Below are 18,989 nucleotides of genomic sequence, written 5' to 3' on the forward strand. Positions count from 1 at the left end.
CAAATCCACATGGTCAAGTATGGGCATTTGGCCACGTTCGAAATAAAATGGGACATTAGGAGTGTTTTTTGGCAGCCACAGTAGACTTTTTAAATGTTTTTTTTAGTTGTCGTTATAGGTTTAATCTTACAAAGGCCCCAAATCTCAGCACCATAAGTATCAGTTGCTATCGTGCTATCGCCTGTGGTCTACACATTTCTAAGGATTAGAATATGATTTCCAAATGTTTTTGAGAATCGTGAGATTCCATTACCATTTCTCCCAGAGGAAACATTTGCTTTATCTACATGTCTTGACCATTTCCCATCCCCAGAGATTCTAATCCCCATGTAATCAAAGTATAAAACCTCCCCCAATGTTTATTCCTCCTATTGTGAGCTTAATGCATGTTTGTGGTACCTGGAGATCGCTGCATCTCCTCTTTTTAGTTTTGTCTTTGTTAATTTCGAGGCCATGCTGTTCACAAAATTTAACTGCTCTGTCAACTTAAATAAGCCTGGTGCAGTACTAGTAATAAGGGCCATGTCATCGGCAAACATTAGGATACCATTCTTCTCTCCAGCCAAGGCTGGGGCATCAGAAGTATTTACCTGTAGTTCAGTTATCACCCCATCAAAAAGCAGGTAAAAAAGAGTAGGGGCCAAAATACAGCCCTGCCTTACATCTTTCTCAATGGGAAAGGGTTTAGAGCACTCCCCAACAAGACTCCATCGATCCTGAGCTGTCGAGTTATTATAAAGGTCCATAATTGCCTTAAGCAATGGAAAAGGGACCTTCTTTTTATCAAAGCATGCCAGAGTTCACACCTTGGGATACTGTGCGGCCTTAAGGTCAATAAGTCACGTATATTTGACCGCCATTAAAAGTAACATATTTATTTAGGATACAATCTAATCTAAACACCCAATCGATAGTGCTCACCCCTTTACAGAAGCCATCTTGCAGAAAGCTCAGTATCCATGGATCTAATACCCAGTTTTCCAGTTTTGTTGGCAGAATTTGTCCAAATATCTTACTACTGACATCCAACGAGATCGGTCGATAGTTTCCTGGGATGCCAGGGTCACCCTTTTTAAAAATTGGCACAATTTCTGTGGCGTGCCATGCTATTGGCTTCATTACAGTTGTAAGGATGGTGTTAAATTATAACCATAAGTAAGGAGCCCACATCACAGGTTCACTCATGTAGAGATCCACTCGGATACGGTCTGGGCCCCGGGCCTTTGCCCTAGTTTGCTTATGAGTCGATGTAAGAATGTATCGTAAGGCAAATTCTAGGGGTGTTTGAAGATCAAAGCCACTCACTAAACAATTAAAACTTCCTTCAAGGGCCATGATGAAACAAGATCTACTCTCCTTATAAAGAGAAGTGAAATGAGGGGACCATAGTTTTTCGGGAATGGGCAAAGGAATAGCATTCCTAACGGCTTGCATGCCTTTTGCAACAATTTTCCAAACACCGTTGGAATCTTTGTCAATGACATCCCAGTTCTCAAGATATCTTTGTCTTTTTGTTTTCACCCATCAATGCCTTATATTCCTTCCTAATTCTATTCACCACATCATCCCCTCTATTGTTATTAGCCTTAACACCCTTCACTCATCGTACCAACCCTCTTTTGCTACCTGTTGCAGCTAAGTTCACCCGTTTGGTGAACAAAGGTGTCATAGCGGAAGAGATAACTGCATGTACGTTTACAACTGAGTAAGGATTCTTAAGAGTTGGTCCTCGAAACTACACAAGATCAGGTAATGTTTCCTACTCCCCACAGTATTGGTTTCCAAAATTAGACACACCAGGTTGTGAATACTTTCCAGTCTCTGGTAGACTTCTAAAGATTTAATGCTTTTCCAATACGGGAGATCGATTAAAATATTATCAATGTAACTGGTTATCGCACCACTCTTATAGGTTGGGGAGGGAGTAATATTGGGTTTCAGCTGGCCATTGCAAGCTTATAGGCCTATTCTGAAATATAATTGTGCATTTTGGGCAGCATGATTATAATATATATATTTTTTAATGAAACAGTGGTGTTGACTGCAGCATGTCCCATATGATATCCTCCTCATCCTCTGCCAATTGAAATATTTCCTTTTGTGGATACAATTGGAGGTTTATACCTCCCATAATTACCACAATGTGGTTAAGGGTCCCCAATTGGATCCACTCCTCTTCCAAGGACTCCAATTGGTTCAAGGTATCCATACCCTTTGGGCCATATGGTCGATTATAGACATTAGATATTAAGATATTAGCACTGCCTGGTAATTAATAGTGCAGGCCTTGTAGGTCGGGAGAGTTTGTGTTGAGTTTTGCTTGTACTCAAACCCCCACTAGGACGGACCAATTAGACCAAGTTACCGGACAATATAAGAAGTATAAGCCACCAGGGTTAAGTTGTATTATACCCATATTTCCTGGAAGCTAATAATTTCACAGGTGTGACAAAGTTAAGCCACCCATAATCGCCCAGATGTTTAGCCAATCCGTCAGTGTTCCATTATAACTTCCTCAGATCATTTATTTGGGTCTCAGTGGAATGGGGAATCTTATCCACACCTGGCATATCTAGTGAAAGGGATCTTGAGGGCACATGGGTACACTCTCCGAAGCATGGTTGGACAGGCCATACAGCTACTTTTCTGGCACATCTAAGAGACTGCTCCAGGGCAGGTCTCGAAAGGCCCATTAAGGGTCGGTTACAGTCAGCCACTGGCGTGCCATCATTCTACAGCACCTGCGCACCATGGTCTTGGTGAAACTCACTCACCCCTTCCATAGGGTCATACCAAGTATCATGGAAATGACATGCATCGAACTTGACATCATAGTACACCTCTATAGCTAGCATTGCCAGTGCTTCCCTTTAATGTATGATAAATGAAAATTGAAAATGCTGGTTTGTTAAGCAGAACTATGTTGCATCCTTTGCAGGACATGCAATCCGAAGGTATGCACACAATCGGGAACAATTTAAAGAACAATCCTTAACTTCCGAGACGTCCGACAATGCTTTAACTATAGTTCTTTTATATGAGTTGTTGTTCCTGTGTGTTAGGTCTTTAAAGCAAAAGATTAGATGTTGTTGCCTCCAGCCCTCTAGTGGCTCTGGGCACAGTTTTGCGCCCCCGTGATTGCATCGTCGGCAGTTGTTTGCAGCGTCACATGTCTGGATGTCATATGGGCAATCTGCCTGCCCTCATCTCGACTTCCTGGCCTCTGTGGCCTGCTGAGGGATAGAACGTCGGCTAGTTCTACCTCCCCACCACTATGAAATGAGGCCGTGTAACTGTGCTCTTACGCATGTCTCTCGCCCCGATGTCAGGCCACGCATTCTTATAGCCAACTTCCATAAGGATACTTGCAGCAGTTTCTTTAGGCTTCTTGTTTCATAGTATTTCTTGTTCCATTGTTCGAGCATTGCCAAAACGCAATGTCTGTGGTGGTTCCTCAGAGAAAGCTATTAGTAGCTTCTTGGTTGGGATATCACTGCCTATTCGCTTAGACAGGTCGGGAAATATTCTCACCCACTAAGTGCTTGATACCCTAGCGAGGAAAGCTCTGGGGCAACGCTCTTGCCTTGGAAGCAAGACGACCCAGAGCAACACGGGTTCGATCCCCGCGTCCGCGCTTAGAAACCTCTGGGTATTAAGCACGTTATAAATAACCTATCATATCATACCCAGTGCTGCACGCTCCCTGTGTCTTCTACTACTGCCTGTGTTCACCCACTCTCATGGAGGGCCAGTCACGTCAGATTGTCCACTACCAGAGATACAAGCCCACTCCAGGGTGCCTTGGGGCAACTACTAACAAGCACCTTACTTGAAGGACACAACTACAGAGTAGTTGTCCACTCATCGACACCCCTTTTTTTTAAACTGTATTTTACTTGTGCTTGGCAGATAGAAACATAAATCGATAAGGCAAAGCAGAGTATTCTTGCACTGGAGTACAAAAGAAAGGGCAACCTTCCTCACAGTATGTAATACAATTGTTCCCCCCATTCTGCAACGTTAAATATCCCTGCTAGTATTTCTCCCTGCTAGTATTATCATTCTCATCAGTCTGGCGCCGGCTGCTCCCTCTGCAAGTCACTTGGGTAAGCACGAAACTCACACCATGTGCCCCTAGGCCTAGACATACTTGACAAGGTGGACATATATAATTTCTCACAATCTTCTGCCCAGATCATGTTGGAAAACCATTCTTGTTGCGTTGGTGTTTTGGCTCCCAACATTGCAATTTACAGCGTTTAGCAATCATGCACCCATTGTTTGGAAAGGTTCAAAAGACGTTTTTCCTGAATGCTCCCTCACAATCTGAGCATCGCTTCTCTAGGGGAGTATGTGAGCTATCACTGCTAGTGTATCGAGCACTTATTTCCAGTAAATTCTGAAGCATAACACAGCTCCACAGCATGTGTAGGTGACTAGTACCTCACTTTTACACCGGGGGCATCTACTAATCTGGTTCGGGCATATCCTCTGAAGATTGTCGTGTATGTAATATAATCTATTGAGTATTTTATACTGAATGAGTTTGAACCTGGAGTTGAGGGATATAGTTTTGTCAGTGAACATATTTTATACCATTGAACATCAGTAATTTAAATTTCCAATTCCTCTGCCCATCTATCTCTAGTCGAGGGTACCAGCTCACCAGTGTCTATTATCATTGTATGCCATGTCGCCACTATCCTACAGCATCTATAAGAATTGAACATATACATCAGAAAGTCATTATCTGGTGATTCCGCTGGGTATTTGTCCCTCCATCCGGATACCGCTGCACGCATTCTGTAGAATTGTAAGGGGTCAGTTGTGGTGTTCCTATCCCCCTATTTCCATGTCTGCATGGTGATAAATGTCCCATCTGGGAACAGGTCCCCTATTGCCCGGTATCCCAATGCTTCCCATCTCCCCATAAGTATGCTATCGCATGTGGGTCCCAACCCAGGGAACTTCTATATTGGCAACCATTTATAGTCCGGGGGCGCCAGCACTGTTCATTCAAATATGCCTCGCAATGCACGCAGTGTGGTTTGCACTGGGTCAAAGGCACAGTCGTCGAAGTATTTCCCATCTAACACCAGAGTTCTAATATCGGTCTTGCCGGCAGCCCTGTGTTCCAGACAGACATGCAGAGGCACACCCTCTGTCCCGTGCCAGTACGTTGAGAATTGTGCTTGGGCCGCAAGCCAGTATACTTCAAAGTTGGGTGCGGTAAATCTACCTTTCTCATACGGGTATGTCATGTCAACCCGTTTCTTGCGAACTGCCCCAGAGTGCCAATGGAACTGCCCTAATGTACTGTGAAGTTTGGCAAGTACTCATTGCCCTGCCATATGGGCACAATAGCAAACAGATATAATAATTTGGGCAGGAGTATCATTTTGACCAGTCCCAGCTCACCTACCAACAAAAGTGGGTCAGACCGCCAGCGGTATATCTTCCAAGCTACATATGTCTCATGCGCTTTATAAATACGGGTTAGTAAGGATTTTTAGTCTCTAGTCACCTGAATCCCCAAATACCAAAACCCATCTGGTGACCTCTTCAGAGAGTATAGCCCAGTTGGCTTATTTGTCTGATTGGTGTGGGGAAACATTTCTGATTTTGAATAATTAATCATAAAGCCATAGGAGATCCTGAGCTCTGTTATGTCCTCTATTATCGGGTCTATGTTTACACTGGGGTCCCTAATGTACAGTAGAACATCATCCGCATATAGCGAAATAATGTCCATGTGGCCAAGCAATCCGATCCCCCTATTCCTGTGGTGCTCCCGAACCATGTCCGCCTTGGACTCAATTACTAGCGCAAATAAAAGAGGGGATAGGAGACAGCCCTGGAGCGTGCCTCTTTCTAACTGTAATGCATTTGATAGTTGCGAGTAAACCAGCACTTTAGCTAGGACGTGTGTATAAGAGCTTAATAAATTGTATCACATTCTCTCCTAGGCCACATTTCTCCAAAATATTAAACATATACTACCAGGAGACCATGTCGAAGGCCTTCTGCGCCTCTAAGGCCATGGCTACTGCTGTGTTGTCGGGTTTTAGGCAGGCCATGACATTAAATAACCGGCGGATATTCAACACTGTGGATCTTCCTGTCATAAATCCTGGCTGGTCATTATGCACTAAGTGCAGCATAAGGGGAAGAATTCTGTTTGCAATAATTTTAGCAAATGTTTTAGTATCCACATTAATTAACGACAGAGGCCTGCATGACCCACACTCGGCTGATTAGCCAGGTTTTAGGAGAATTGTTATGGTGGTTTCTCGCAGCGTGCTTGGTAGAACTGAGCTACTCAGCGCCTCTTCCCACACCCTCAGTAAGTGGGGAGCCAATAATGGGCTGTATGCTGCATAAACCTCAGTCATTAGGCCATTGGGCCCCGGGCCTTGCCCCTTGGAAGTTCCCCAATTACTTTAAACATTTCCTCAACCATGAACGGGACATGCATTTCTTCCATAGCACTCTCTGATAATCTAGACAGCAGTACCCCTTCTAGTAGGGAATCAATGACACATGTCCCACATTGTGGCCACCCTGTACAAGGTTGCATAAAATCGCTCAAATACTGCTAAGATCTCTTAATCGGAGTGCTTACTTTCTCCCTGCTCATTCAAAACCCTTTCTACATACGAGGGGTCCCTTTCCGCCCGCACTAGTTGGGCTAGTGTCCTGCTGGGACACTTGCCCTCCCCATAGTCCCGTGCTGCTGCAGGTCTTGCAATATATTTAACCTCCCTATGTGCGTGGGTCCTTAATTGTTCTAATGCAGAGGGTATCTCAGTTATAATTGCAGGGTCAAGTTTAGCTGCATATGTGTTTTTTCTAATGTTTTTAGTTGGAGCTCGCAAGATGCCAAATCCTGTCTAATGGATCTAAGGACCACCATCCCCCTGATGTAAGCCTTGAATGCTTCCCATAGCGTACCGTGTGATGTATTCCTGGGCCTGTTGTGAAGAAAATAGGTACGCATATCCTCCTCAATGTCTATTCTTAAAACCACATCTTAAAGGGCTTCTGACTTGAAGCGCCCCCATGAGGCAGCTTTTGTACCCACGCCCAAAGTGATTGACATGGTGACTGGGGAGTGATCTGAAAGCATGCGAAGTAGAATGGCACATCATGAAACCCTCCCCACCCGATATTGGGATCAGTATCAGGTCAATACGGGAAGCAATATTGTGAACAGAGGAATAGTACGTGTATTGGTGGTCATGCAGGTGTGTTATTCTCCAAATGTCCTGCAGTTCCAGCATAGCCATATGGTCGATAAGACTGTGACTAGCTTTAGATAGTGGTTAGTGGTTTAGGGGCTGCCCCTGTATGGTCTAGGCCTTGGTTTAGTATACAGTTCATGTTGCCCTCCCGGATTACCGGGATCTGTGGATATGTGCAGATGGTATAGGCAATAGCATCATAAAAGTCATGTGTATCTACATTCAGACCATAGGTATTGACAAGCAGCACTTCTCCTCCTTCCAGTACCCCGTGTGGGTCGATATGGGTCACCTTAAGAACAAATGTAAGCATTTTATGTATCAGTCTCATTACCCCTATGGATTGGGTTGAATACACTGTAATAAATGTATTTAGATCCCAGGAGGGTGCAATCTGCAGGTTGATAGCTGCCATTGCGTGTGTCTCTTGAAGGAATAGAACATTGATCTTATGTCTTTTGACATATGCTATTATTTGTCAGGTCTTCATATGTTTTCCCAGGCCCATGACATTCCAGTTTAACAAATTAATCACCCTCATGGAGTCACTTTTTGGTACCCAACCTGCACCCAGCATCCACCCTCACAGCAGAGCAAGTACAACACTCCATCAGTGCACAGCCCTGTCCACATTTGTCTGCCAAAGCACTTTTTGAAACTTATCAAACCCCAACTGGTTCCACCCTCATCCCCCCAAAAACAGGGCGATGATGTCTCTCCCGTCCCCAACTCCATGGGTCGGCCTCTGAACTAGGCAAACCCCATTTTAACAATGCAAACCTGCATAGGGGAGCTGTTGAACCTCTTGTAGAGAAGGTCCTAGATCCCCCCTCCCCCCTGAAACTAAATACAGGTAACATGCCAGGTTGATCAATGGTTCCACTATTTCAAAAATCAGAATTATAGTAATTTTTGAAAACAAAAGGTACATATAGGGCAAATTATAATTTTGGGTTTAGAATAACCCAGAAGATGGAGGGTATCTCGGGTATTACACGTACATCATGAATATCGAAAATGTAGTCTAAGAACTGAACAGATAATAAGTGATGTACAAAAGTAGATTGGTTCAACGTTTGGTAGCGTAGCGAGTCTGTAGGCTAAGCAAATTCAGAGGAATTCTAAGATGGATGCCGAATACAAAATGGTGTCTTGCAAGCAGATGTTAAAATAGCTGAATTATTGTGATGTGGAATATTCTTTGGCAGCAGTTCACTGTAGACAAGTATGTTTGTGGGGTATATTTAGAATTTCTTGTCAGGAAATGCAGACAGTGATGTATAGTAGACTAGCTAAAGGCCTGGGAAGCCTACCAATCAGAGCAAGCAGCTGCTTAGTTAGCAAGCAGCTGCTTAGTTAGCAACAAATAAGATGAACTCCTGAAATTTCCCACATTATAGCCTGCCAAGTGAAGTTGTCAGGTTTCAGCAATCAGATATGGGGTTGCTTTTGGCAGGCGATAAAGGATTTATAATGAGTTCCGGGTGAGTCTCACGCAAGCATATCAGATTATGTGTCAGTCAAATAATGCTTGCCAAGGTGAAGGCATGTGGGCTTGGTGAGTGACAGTTCAGCCAACCAACCACAGACAAGTAGGGGTTTCTTTCTGGTTGAAGGGAGCAACCAGATTTGAATTGTGCAATTGTATGTAATGTTGCATCAGTCTCAAAAGTGTATAAAAGCACAATGAGTTTGGGAGCTCATTGCTGCTGTTTCTGGTGTCTTGTGAATCTGTATTAAAGATTGCTTTGAACCAACTGCCGGGGCATCCATTTACAGCCTCTGTCTCTGTCCTGTCTCCAGTGCCTGGGTCCACAGGTATCAGAGTTCATGGAGGGGATGCAGAGGGTCCTCCTGTTCACTTTCTTTTGCCCACCTTACCAACACACACCACCAATTGACTGGATAAAATGTTAAAGTAGCACATCACTGAACCTGCAAGTCATTGTGAAAGTGGGGAGTAGAACCCTGGTCATATCGGCTTCCCTTCAGTAGACGATACTCTTAGATGTTTTCTGGGTGCCTGTGTAGAGCATATTGGTAGTCACATGAGCTAAGTGTTCAGGCCACCCATTTCTGCATTCTCACTGTTGTGACGAGGAGAGGGAATATTTGATTCAATATACGCGACTACTCCCTCTGGTATTGTGAAGAATGTTTTCCTTTGGTGTTGGAATCTCAGCTATGTTTGAAATAACATTGCATACTGCACCGATCGATCTCTTAGTAGCTTCTTTACTCCTGCAAACATTCTGCATTCTTGCTGGACCGTCGTGGAAAAGTCTGGGTGAATGTGGAATGTTGACGATTCATAGTGGAGGGGGCTTCTCTCTTTGGGAAGGTGTAGAATAAGGTTGTGGTCTCGGTAGTTCAACAGATGAATTAACACCGTCCTAGGCGGAGCTCCAGGCCTTGGTTTTGCCGCTGGCAACCTATGGCAACACTCCACTGCGAATGACGTTGAGAATGGTGGCTCTCCCAGTAACTCCTTGAGGCGAGTTTCTATTGCAACTTCCCTGAGCCCTTTGCCAAACCCCTCCAGTAGTCCCAGCATGCGAACGTTATTGCGTCTGGAGCGAGATTCCAGATCATCACAACTTTGTAGAGCGCGCTTAAGCATGGAAGTTACCTGTGCTTTCAATTCCACAATATCTTCTGCTGTCCCAGTGTGGCCTCCGCTTAGGTCACCCTGGTGCTTTCACGCTCCATCTTTTGCACTCAGCGCTGTAACTTTGGTTTTATTGTCATTGAGTTTACCATTCAGAGATGCAAAGCTTGATTGCATGCTGTACATTATCTGTCTCAAATCAGGCATCTCAGTGGACGCTGCTTTAGCATTGTTGCCAGAGGTATTACCTGTGTCTTGTGTAGGTTTAGTAACCTGCCTGGTGAAGTGGTCCATGTTGCTTTCTTTTTTTGTAGCACCACTACCCTTCGTCACAATCTCGGTAGAGGCCCCCTGGTTCACAGGCCCAGCTCTGACGTTCTTCCTACGAGGGGTCAGCAGCTTCAAATCACCCCAGGGATGGCGCAGGAGTCAAAGAGCGTATTGTAGATCAGTAAGAGGCGGAAGCCACATCCAGCACCCAGTCTGGTCTGGTCCAGCCCAAACAGGTAACCACTGTACAGTGTTTCTCTCCCACCAGGACGTTTAATGGCACCCACAGTTCACTCACGCCGGAATGGTCGCCGGTCCCCTCACCAGTAGTTAGCCTGAGACAGTCTGGGTTCCGCAGCACAATTACCCAGCTGTTCCCCCTCGTGGAGCTCAGTGTCAGGGGCTCATGGCACCTTTTGCCCATGCCACGGTGGGTGAAGTGAAAGGTACAGAGGGGGGGACTACAGCTGCTGGCCCATACCACGTTGCCACTAGTGCTTGCTGACAGTCTCAATATGTAGCTTGGAGCTACCAGTCTTGGGTTGGTCATGTTGTCCCCATACTTTGGCTGCCCCAATGACTGCAGCAGGGCCCCTGCGGCACAGATGGTATCCTCTGAAGAGTGGCAAGCCTGGAAAGATTATAGAGTGTGTTTTGCCGGGTCTGATCTCCCGCAGTTTTTTCTCTGTAGTACTTATCTCAATTAGGCAAGTGCAGTGTGTTGAGGACACCCGCCATCTCCCCTTACAGTTCTTCCTGCTCACTGCTGCAGTGATATGGCAGCCCGGCACCCGTGGAGGTACCGGACCACACTGCCTGGCCTGCCCACCCTCCCTCTGCCACGGCTCATGGGGAGTGCTACCTTCGCACCCATACACGCCAGCAGGCGAATGTCTGCAGGGTGTGCTGGTGCTCCGTGCCTTCGCCTGCGGGTTGCGCTACCAGGCCATTCTGCCCCACAGGCCTTTGAAACAATAAACCAGGTCCCTTCTTTTGATGTCGGGTGTGAGCCTGACCCAGCATCTGCACTTGCCATGTTTTCTTCCCCCCGGCGACAACGTCCCTCCACCACTCCACTGCATCAGACACAGACAGAGGTGTGTGCAGGCCATTTCAAGTTCGGCGCCAATATCCTGGGCTATTGTGGTTCTTTCACTCTGCAACTCTGTCATAGCGTGCCCTGGCACCCTGGACACATCCGCTGTGACTTTTACCCACTAGAAGGCCTGATTACGGGTCTGTGGCTGTGTTGGTGAGCTTGGGTGTTGCAGAGCTTAGAGAGGAGCAGCCATTTTGCAGGCTGCTGAACAGCACCCTGCCACTCATCCCCCTCCTAATGTGCACATTCCTCCCAGGACCACCACTGCCCCAAGCAGATTATACATTTTTGAGTAATTGTAAAATCATGGATGAAGAGGAAGGGGGTACTGGGCTGGTGGTGGCTGATGGAGTTGGATTGCTGCTGACATCGGCTCCAAACACTCTGCATCGTGATGGTGGTTGCGACGGTCTGTGTTGTCTTGGGTGCCCTTTGGTTTCGTCAGGGGTGGGGGCGGACTTCTGAGCTGTTCTTTTGCCAGCATATGCTGTCCATGGATTACCGTTTTCCATCTTGGACTTGTGAGGCAATTCTGGTGGCTCACACCATGTCCACTGTTCTTTCTGGTCTCCTTTCTTTGCCTGGGTGGACTTGTCTACTGTTGCTGGATCCCACAGTTTGTATGTACTCTTTGGCTGTGTGCTCCGAACCTCTGGACCTCCTCCTGCTTGATTACTCCTCTAACGCCCAAACTGGGCCTGTCATTTTGCACCAGGTACCCAATGTTGGGAGGCGAAGAGATTGAATTTTCTTGGTTTGACGTTGACTGTTGTCTTCCTGCCTTGTTTCTGTACCTGGATCCTGGTAAAGCGGTGAGGAGCGATTCTGGTAGGACTGACTCCATCCTGGGATACTGTCAGGCGAATTGTGGAAATGGATCTGGATGGTTAATATTCTGTCTGTTTATTTGATTTGGGCTTGTGTCAGTTCCTCCCAGCCCCTCTTGTCTACTGTCATTTTAGCTATATTTAGTTTGTAAACTCTTGGTTAGACTTTTTCTCCTGACTGCATGTTTATGTAGTTATTGTTTTTATTTAGTTTTTTATTGATTTTGAGTTATTTGTATCGTGCTCTGGACAAAAATCGCAAATAGGGAGAAATGTCAATGGAAGCAATCACAGAAACAAGCTCAGCAACAATAAATGCAGCCCGGGGGCTGAGTCGAGATAGTATAACCACCTGTCAATCACTTGAGCAGGTAAGGTTTTAAGGCCTTAAGAAAAAGCAGGAGGGATTTCAGAGCATGAATTTCCATCGGCAGACTGTTCCACAATTTGGGACCGTACACTCCAAATCTTTGGTCACCTCTGAAGATGCAAACAGAAGGTGGAACTACCTACAACAATTTGTCCCCAGAGCGCAACCGGCGTGTGGGTAAACACTTGCAGATTTTGTTTGATAAGTATGAGAAAGTGAGGTTATTTAGACATTTAAAGATTAAACAGAGGACTTTAAAGTCGACTCTGTCCTTTATGGTAAGCCAGTGAAGAGATTGCCGAAGCCCTGAAATAGGAGAGGACTTCCTCACTCTAAATATGAGTCTTACTGCAGCATTTTGCGCTCTTTGCGATCGCTGGCATTGCTTAGATGGAATACCTGCAAGAAAGGCATTGCAGTAATCAAGTTGGGAATTCACCAGAGCTTCCACCACTACTGCAAGATCATCCGCAGTGACAAACGGGAGTGCTTGTCACAAGAGATGCAGAGTATAATACACAGACTGTACCTTGGCACCCACCTGAGCTTCACTGCTCAAGTCCTCCTGCCAGATACATATTAGGTTCTTCACTTTAGTGGGAAATGACAATACTGTGCCCAGTAAACATGGTGGATGAGGGCGTGTTATAGGGTCAAGGAGATGTTTGGGGCCAAAGAATGCTACTTCTGTTTTTTTTGCGTTGATTTGAAGCCAGTTGGAGGCCATCCAACCACTGACCTCATATAAGCACTGCTTGACTCTCAAAAACGACTCATCCATACTATCTAGTTTGATGAACACCTGTGTGTCATCAGCGTAGGAGTGGAAGTTGACCTTGTGTCGCCTCAAAATGTCCATAAGAGGATGCAGATACAGATTAAAAAGTGAGGATCCTTGAGGGACTCCACAGCTCTGAGCAAGGGGGTCTGAAATCAACCCTACCATTCTCGCCTGTTGCTGCCAGTCAGTTAGGAATCAACAGAACCATTTAATGACTGGTTCCTAGACATTTCTGATCTCTGAAACGATTAAGTAAGATACGGTGATCCACCATATCAAACACCGCAGAGCGATCCAACAGGAGCCCTCTCTCGTAATAACACTGCAATTGAGATGTGACAATCTTCTCCAATACTTTACCCGGCCAAGGAAGGCCGGCTATTGGTCGATACTTCTGGAGATTCTCAGGGTCGAGGTTAGATTTTTTTTTTAAAAGGAGAGTGACAATAGCTTTTATTCATGATGTTGGGTTGTTAATTCATCTCAAGCTCCTTTTCTATTTACAGTGTTTTTTGGGCGACCGTACCCCGGTGTTTCGTTTAAATTTCCTCTTTTATGCCTGCTTCCACTCTGAGAAATTTGTATACATCATATCATCCCTTATGTACAGAATTCATGTAATCATTATAAAGAACTTTTGAATAAAGCGCTATAGACGCACTCTAAAATAAATAAAATAGCACGGAGCATGCTGTCCCCAATGTGCTGTAGTCTTAACCTGCTTGTTTTCATCTTCATCTCAGTTACTTGCCTACTGTCTTTGTACTACACTGCCCCAGTCAATTGCACACTCCACAACCACTGTTTCTGTTTGACTTTTTTTATTTTGGTTATTATTAAATGTGAACTTAGGATCTAGAAGCAAAAGGAGTGTTGTTTATCTATAGGGGCTGGAGGCATACATTGCATGCATTGAAGGAGGAACAGTCCTTTCAACACAGCATTTATTACTGCAATGGCACTTTCTTTCCCTAATCAATATAATACTTTGTGTGATGACAGCTTAAGATCAGAGATCGGGTGCAACCAAGTGAGCAACTACGTGCACCGAGTCTTGTGGAATATCAACATGGCAACTGGTAGGTTTTGGAAGTGGAGGTTAAAATAGCCACACTTGGTTCAACATACTTCTTGCAGTCAGGGGAATGTAAACCTGTGAAATAGATCCTTAGAGCAGTGACATGTGTCAAATGTCTTGTAATTATGGAAGAGGAGGTGCAAACCCAATGTGGAGTCTTGGCTAGCTAATGTGCTAAGGCTGGCAACACTGGAATGATGATCTGTGTTAAAGAGAGACCACATTGAGAATTACGGCGAAGCTTGGAAAGAGTGAGCTACATGCAGGCGAGAGACTCTAGTAAACAGTATGAACTGGTCTTCCCCAGGGCCGGTCCAAGGAATTTTGCCACCCTAGGCAAACTGTCAGATTGGTGCCCCCCACCACGATCATTCCAAGTGCTAACTGTTCTCAACCAAAGTCACCATTTTGTTACTGATTGCTGCAACCCATTACATTACCTTCACCTAACACATTGCTCACGTCTTCTGCTGTGTATGGATTCCAATGCACTTTCTTCACATTAAACTGCAAGAGCGCTAGCATGTCGCTGGTACACTGTATCCAGGCAGGCTGGCTGCCTTGTGAAGGCTCTTGGATGCAGTTGTGTGTCAGCTGCACACATGCTCGCAGCGGGTGATGGCAGATTGAGAGATGGCCAGGAACAGCAGCCAAGAGATAATCGCTTGTGCAGAGTTATTATTCAAAGGGACTCTTTCACAGTGCATGGAGCGTTTGTGTCAGTGTGACACTTATTGTACACAGTGATGCACACAGCAGGCTTTGCTTTTATTGATGACTGATGCTGGATGATAAAGTAAAGTCTGGCTTTCTTTTGTTTTGCTATCACTCAACTTACCCTCCACACTGAATCTGTTGGTTGTCTCTGTGACCAATAGTCTGGCTTTAGAGCATCCAGAGGCACGGAAACTGCTCTTCTAAACACCTGTGAAGATCTGTTCTCAAATCTTGACTCTAACTCTCCTTCTGTCCTCATTCTTCTCAACCTCTCTTCTGCTTTCGATATGGTAAACCACAACATCCTGGTCACCTGGCTCTTTGATACCCTGGCCATCACAGATCAGGCCCTGGCGTGGCTCACCTCCTTTTTCTGTGACTGGCCCTCCCAAGTGGAACTTGGGTCCTTTATCTTCTCTATTACTCTCTCTACATGTGGTGTCCCCCAGGGATCTAACCTATCCCCCTGGTTTTTTTTATATATATATGGCCCCCTTGGTCCACAGGATCTCTACCTTTAGCTCTAACTTTCAGTGGTATGCGGATGACACGCCTCTCTCTTTCAGGCTGCCCTTGGCCGCCTCCTCGCTCATTCCTGACTGTCTATCTGCAGGTCAGTCTTGGTTTGCTGCTAACGATCTTTGCCTGAATGCCAGTAAGACAGAGATCATACTCATTGGGAGCCCTGCTCCCGCTTTCCGACTCTCACACTGGCCGACCTCCCTAAGCCATGCGCCCTTACCTACCAATGAGGCAAAAGCAAACATTCTAGGGGTCATTTCTCCTTCTCCTCACATCTCAGACATCTCCAAAAAGTCTCACTACCAACTGAACCTCCTGAGAGGTATTCTGCCTTTTCTCACTTTCCCCCAGAGACTCACCACCCTGCAAGCCCTGATTCTCTCTAGGCTGGACTATGTCTTTCTCAATCTTCCTACCTCTACTCTCTGTCCTCTGCAACTCATCCAGAACAGAACTGCAAGACTTATCCTTGGCCTCAAGCCAAGGGACCGCATCTCTCCGGCGCTGAAATCCCTCCACTGGCTCCCTGTGGCTGCAAGGATCAAGTTCAAGACCCTCTGCATAATCTGCAAGGCTTTCTGAGGCCGGGGCCTGCACCATCTACAACGCTCTCTTCCTAAATACTGTCCCTCTAGAGTCCTCCACTCGTCCTCCAACTCTCTGCGTGTGAGCCACTTTCACAGATCTCTAGCCTCTGCAGGTGCCTCCCTCTGGAACAGCCTCGCTACCTCTCTCCGTCTTGAGCCGGAGCACCTTAAGTTCCGGAAACTCCTCAAGACCTTCCTCTTCTCTTCCTCCTTCTCTCTGGCTCTCCCCTGCTAATCTCTGTTTTTTTCTGTCCACCCTCCTTCTCCTCCCTAACTCTGTTCAGTTTTGCTGACTGGTTGCATGATTCACCTCCAGAGCCTTACAGGTCCCAGGCTTCCCTGCCAGTCTTTTGCACTTGCCTCTGGGCCATTGCACTATGTTAAACATTACTGCACTTTCAGATCACACTCCATGAGCGGGGCAACCTCTCTGCACTTAACCCAGGGCCCTGCTGGACTGGACTCATTTGTTCCCCCAGACCTCCCTTCCTCGCACCTCCGTATGTGCACATGCATGACCTAAATGTACCAGGACTAGTTTGTCTGTCCTCTCGGTTACATGTAATTGTAACAAATTCAAAATAACTAATACCATTATAACGAATACCATAATAACGAATTCCTAAATAACAAATTCCTTTATCGTTGTTTTTGGGGGGTTCTGGCCCAAACCCCCCACCCCATTTTTTTGTTCGTAATACTTTTTTACCCCACCCCCAAAACCACTATCCCCCCAACCACTTTTGTAGTTTTTTTCCAAATTCAATATTTTGGAATTTGTTATTTTAGGTTTGTTATAATAGTATTAGTTAGTTTGGTATTCATGATAATCACTGCATACCGTCCTGTCCCTCCCTCCCTTTTGTATCCCTTCTCCCTAGCTTGGTTGCTACTGTAACACTTTGTACACTTGCACTAGGTGAAATGCTGTCAGGCCGTCTATGCTAGTTTTTCTGTCAATCACTCGGAAACTTCAAGGCCTAAGAGTGATTACTGTATTTCCTTGTTCCCTTCCTGCCTTGAAGCGCTTTGAAGCACTCCACCTGTGTATAAGTGGTGTATAAATGAACAATAAAATAAGTAAAAATAAATAAATTAGTGTCATGATGTTCCCTTAAATAGGTTACCTAGCACTCCAGTACTAGAGGAAGTGTGATGAGCCGGCACTTCTCACTGCCCCCAACTCCCCCTTTTCTTTTTTAAGCAACCACTGTATTTCAAAGTGACGTACTCGAGCAGAGCTGTGAATGAGCAGTAAGGAACTGCACTTACTCAAAACATCTTTTGCCGTTGGTGCAGTCTGACTGATGGGGCCGTGATGGGGCAGAGGGCTGACTCTGAGATGACCTCGGGTGATATGGAGCAAATGGCTTGAGTAAAGCGAGCTCAAAGACATCCCAGGGGTGGATGTATTTTGGGCAGGAAGTGGGTGGGAATGGCTGGCCATAGGGATTAGCATGGCCTTAGGTAGTCAATGGACTCCAAGCTCAAATGGGCACAAGTGTCTCCTCGCATTTGATGTTATCACTAAAACAATGTCCGAGATTCAGGAAGACTCTGCAACCTGCAGGTACACTGGGATTGCCGCATTCCAGGGTCTCAGTAAACATCCTGTATTTATTTCCACGTGGGGCATTCCGTGAATGTTGTGCCTCCAACTCCCCTGGATGCATTGAAAAGCTATATTCCGAATCCCCAAATGGTGGACCAATAAGTTAACAGGCTCAGGGCCGGGAGCTCAGCCAAGTTACACAGTGCACTGCAGCATTCCCCGATAGTCTCACATCATGACCATCACGACGATCGGTCAAGACTCAAGGGGGCACGTATGGTATGGTGCTTCGTTTATGGGCTGCCACGTGGAGTGCAAATGCGCAGGTGCCGGACCGTGCAGCGCTGCCACGCCCATGGAACTCGTGACTCTGACCCGACCCCAACCTTCCCGGTGTGGCGATGACGCCTGGTCTGCTGCTGCTGCAGCCAGCCTCAGCCTGATTAATATACAATTAGTGTGGAGGTGTTAAAGCAACATTTTGCCGCTCTAACATTTCCACATATAGGCAAGCGCCTAACCATGGCTAGTGATAGCGCTGGCCCTGGTCTTCCCCAGCTAGCCCTGATTTCCTCATGTTTCTTCCTCCAACCTTGCGTGCGTTCGTACATTTCCCACTCCCCATCTTTCTTGTCTAGAGAGTTGTTACCTGTGTGTCTTTGCCATGTACCCTTTTTTCTTGCTTGCTGAGTGTGACGTAGTGAGATATTGGATTTGTAAGGGAAATATTTCTAACAAAGTGGAACTGGGTGTGATACAGAAAGGATGCTCTAGAATTTCTTTGGCACACCGTGTAACGATGTGACTCGCAGTATTGTTAACCTTTAATTATAAAATGATAAATGTATTTGGAGAAAGAAAACACAGAGAGGACAAAGTGGTCTCCCTGGAGCTCTTAACTTTCAGTGGCCTCCATATCCCGAAACAGGAAGTGAACTCTATTCCCCTCTTCCGTTACAGCTTGTCTGACGTCAGCCAGTGGTCAGTGGTGCTGGCCCGATGGAAACCACCCGACGACAGCACAAGGGTTGGCATCAAGAAGGTCATCAGGCACGACTCCTACACAATGCAGATCGCTGGCTATGATCTCTCACTGGTGCAGCTGGCGACCCCAATCAGCAACAGAACTGATGATGTCAGCCCCATACGGGTCCCAAATGCCACCACGCAGTTTAAGGATGGCACACCGTGCAGCGTCACCGGCTGGGGCAAGGTGACCAAACGTGGTGAGTGGCAGGTCATTCTATGTTTCTGAAGCAATGTTCTCAGGTCCGGCCAAGTGTTTTCTGGTCCTCTCTTTGTCTTTGACGTTCTGGTCTCCTCATTCCTTATTTAAA

The 18,989-nt window shown here is 46.0% G+C and overlaps 1 protein-coding gene across 1 annotated transcript in view; it reads left to right on the forward strand.

Moving 5' to 3' along the window:
• LOC138580938 (chymotrypsinogen B-like) overlaps nt 1–18,989 on the forward strand; it is a 137,173-nt gene that overhangs the window by 101,281 nt on the left and 16,903 nt on the right. Inside the window, exon 3 of the mRNA XM_069651872.1 lies at nt 18,613–18,878. Coding sequence (XP_069507973.1) covers nt 18,613–18,878 — 266 coding nt within the window. The remainder of the gene's footprint in view (nt 1–18,612; nt 18,879–18,989) is intronic.

This window comes from Ambystoma mexicanum, chromosome 3p (assembly GCF_040938575.1).
Source record: "Ambystoma mexicanum isolate Mex_15411 chromosome 3p, UKY_AmexF1_1, whole genome shotgun sequence".
Taxonomy (NCBI): Eukaryota; Metazoa; Chordata; class Amphibia; order Caudata; family Ambystomatidae; genus Ambystoma; species Ambystoma mexicanum.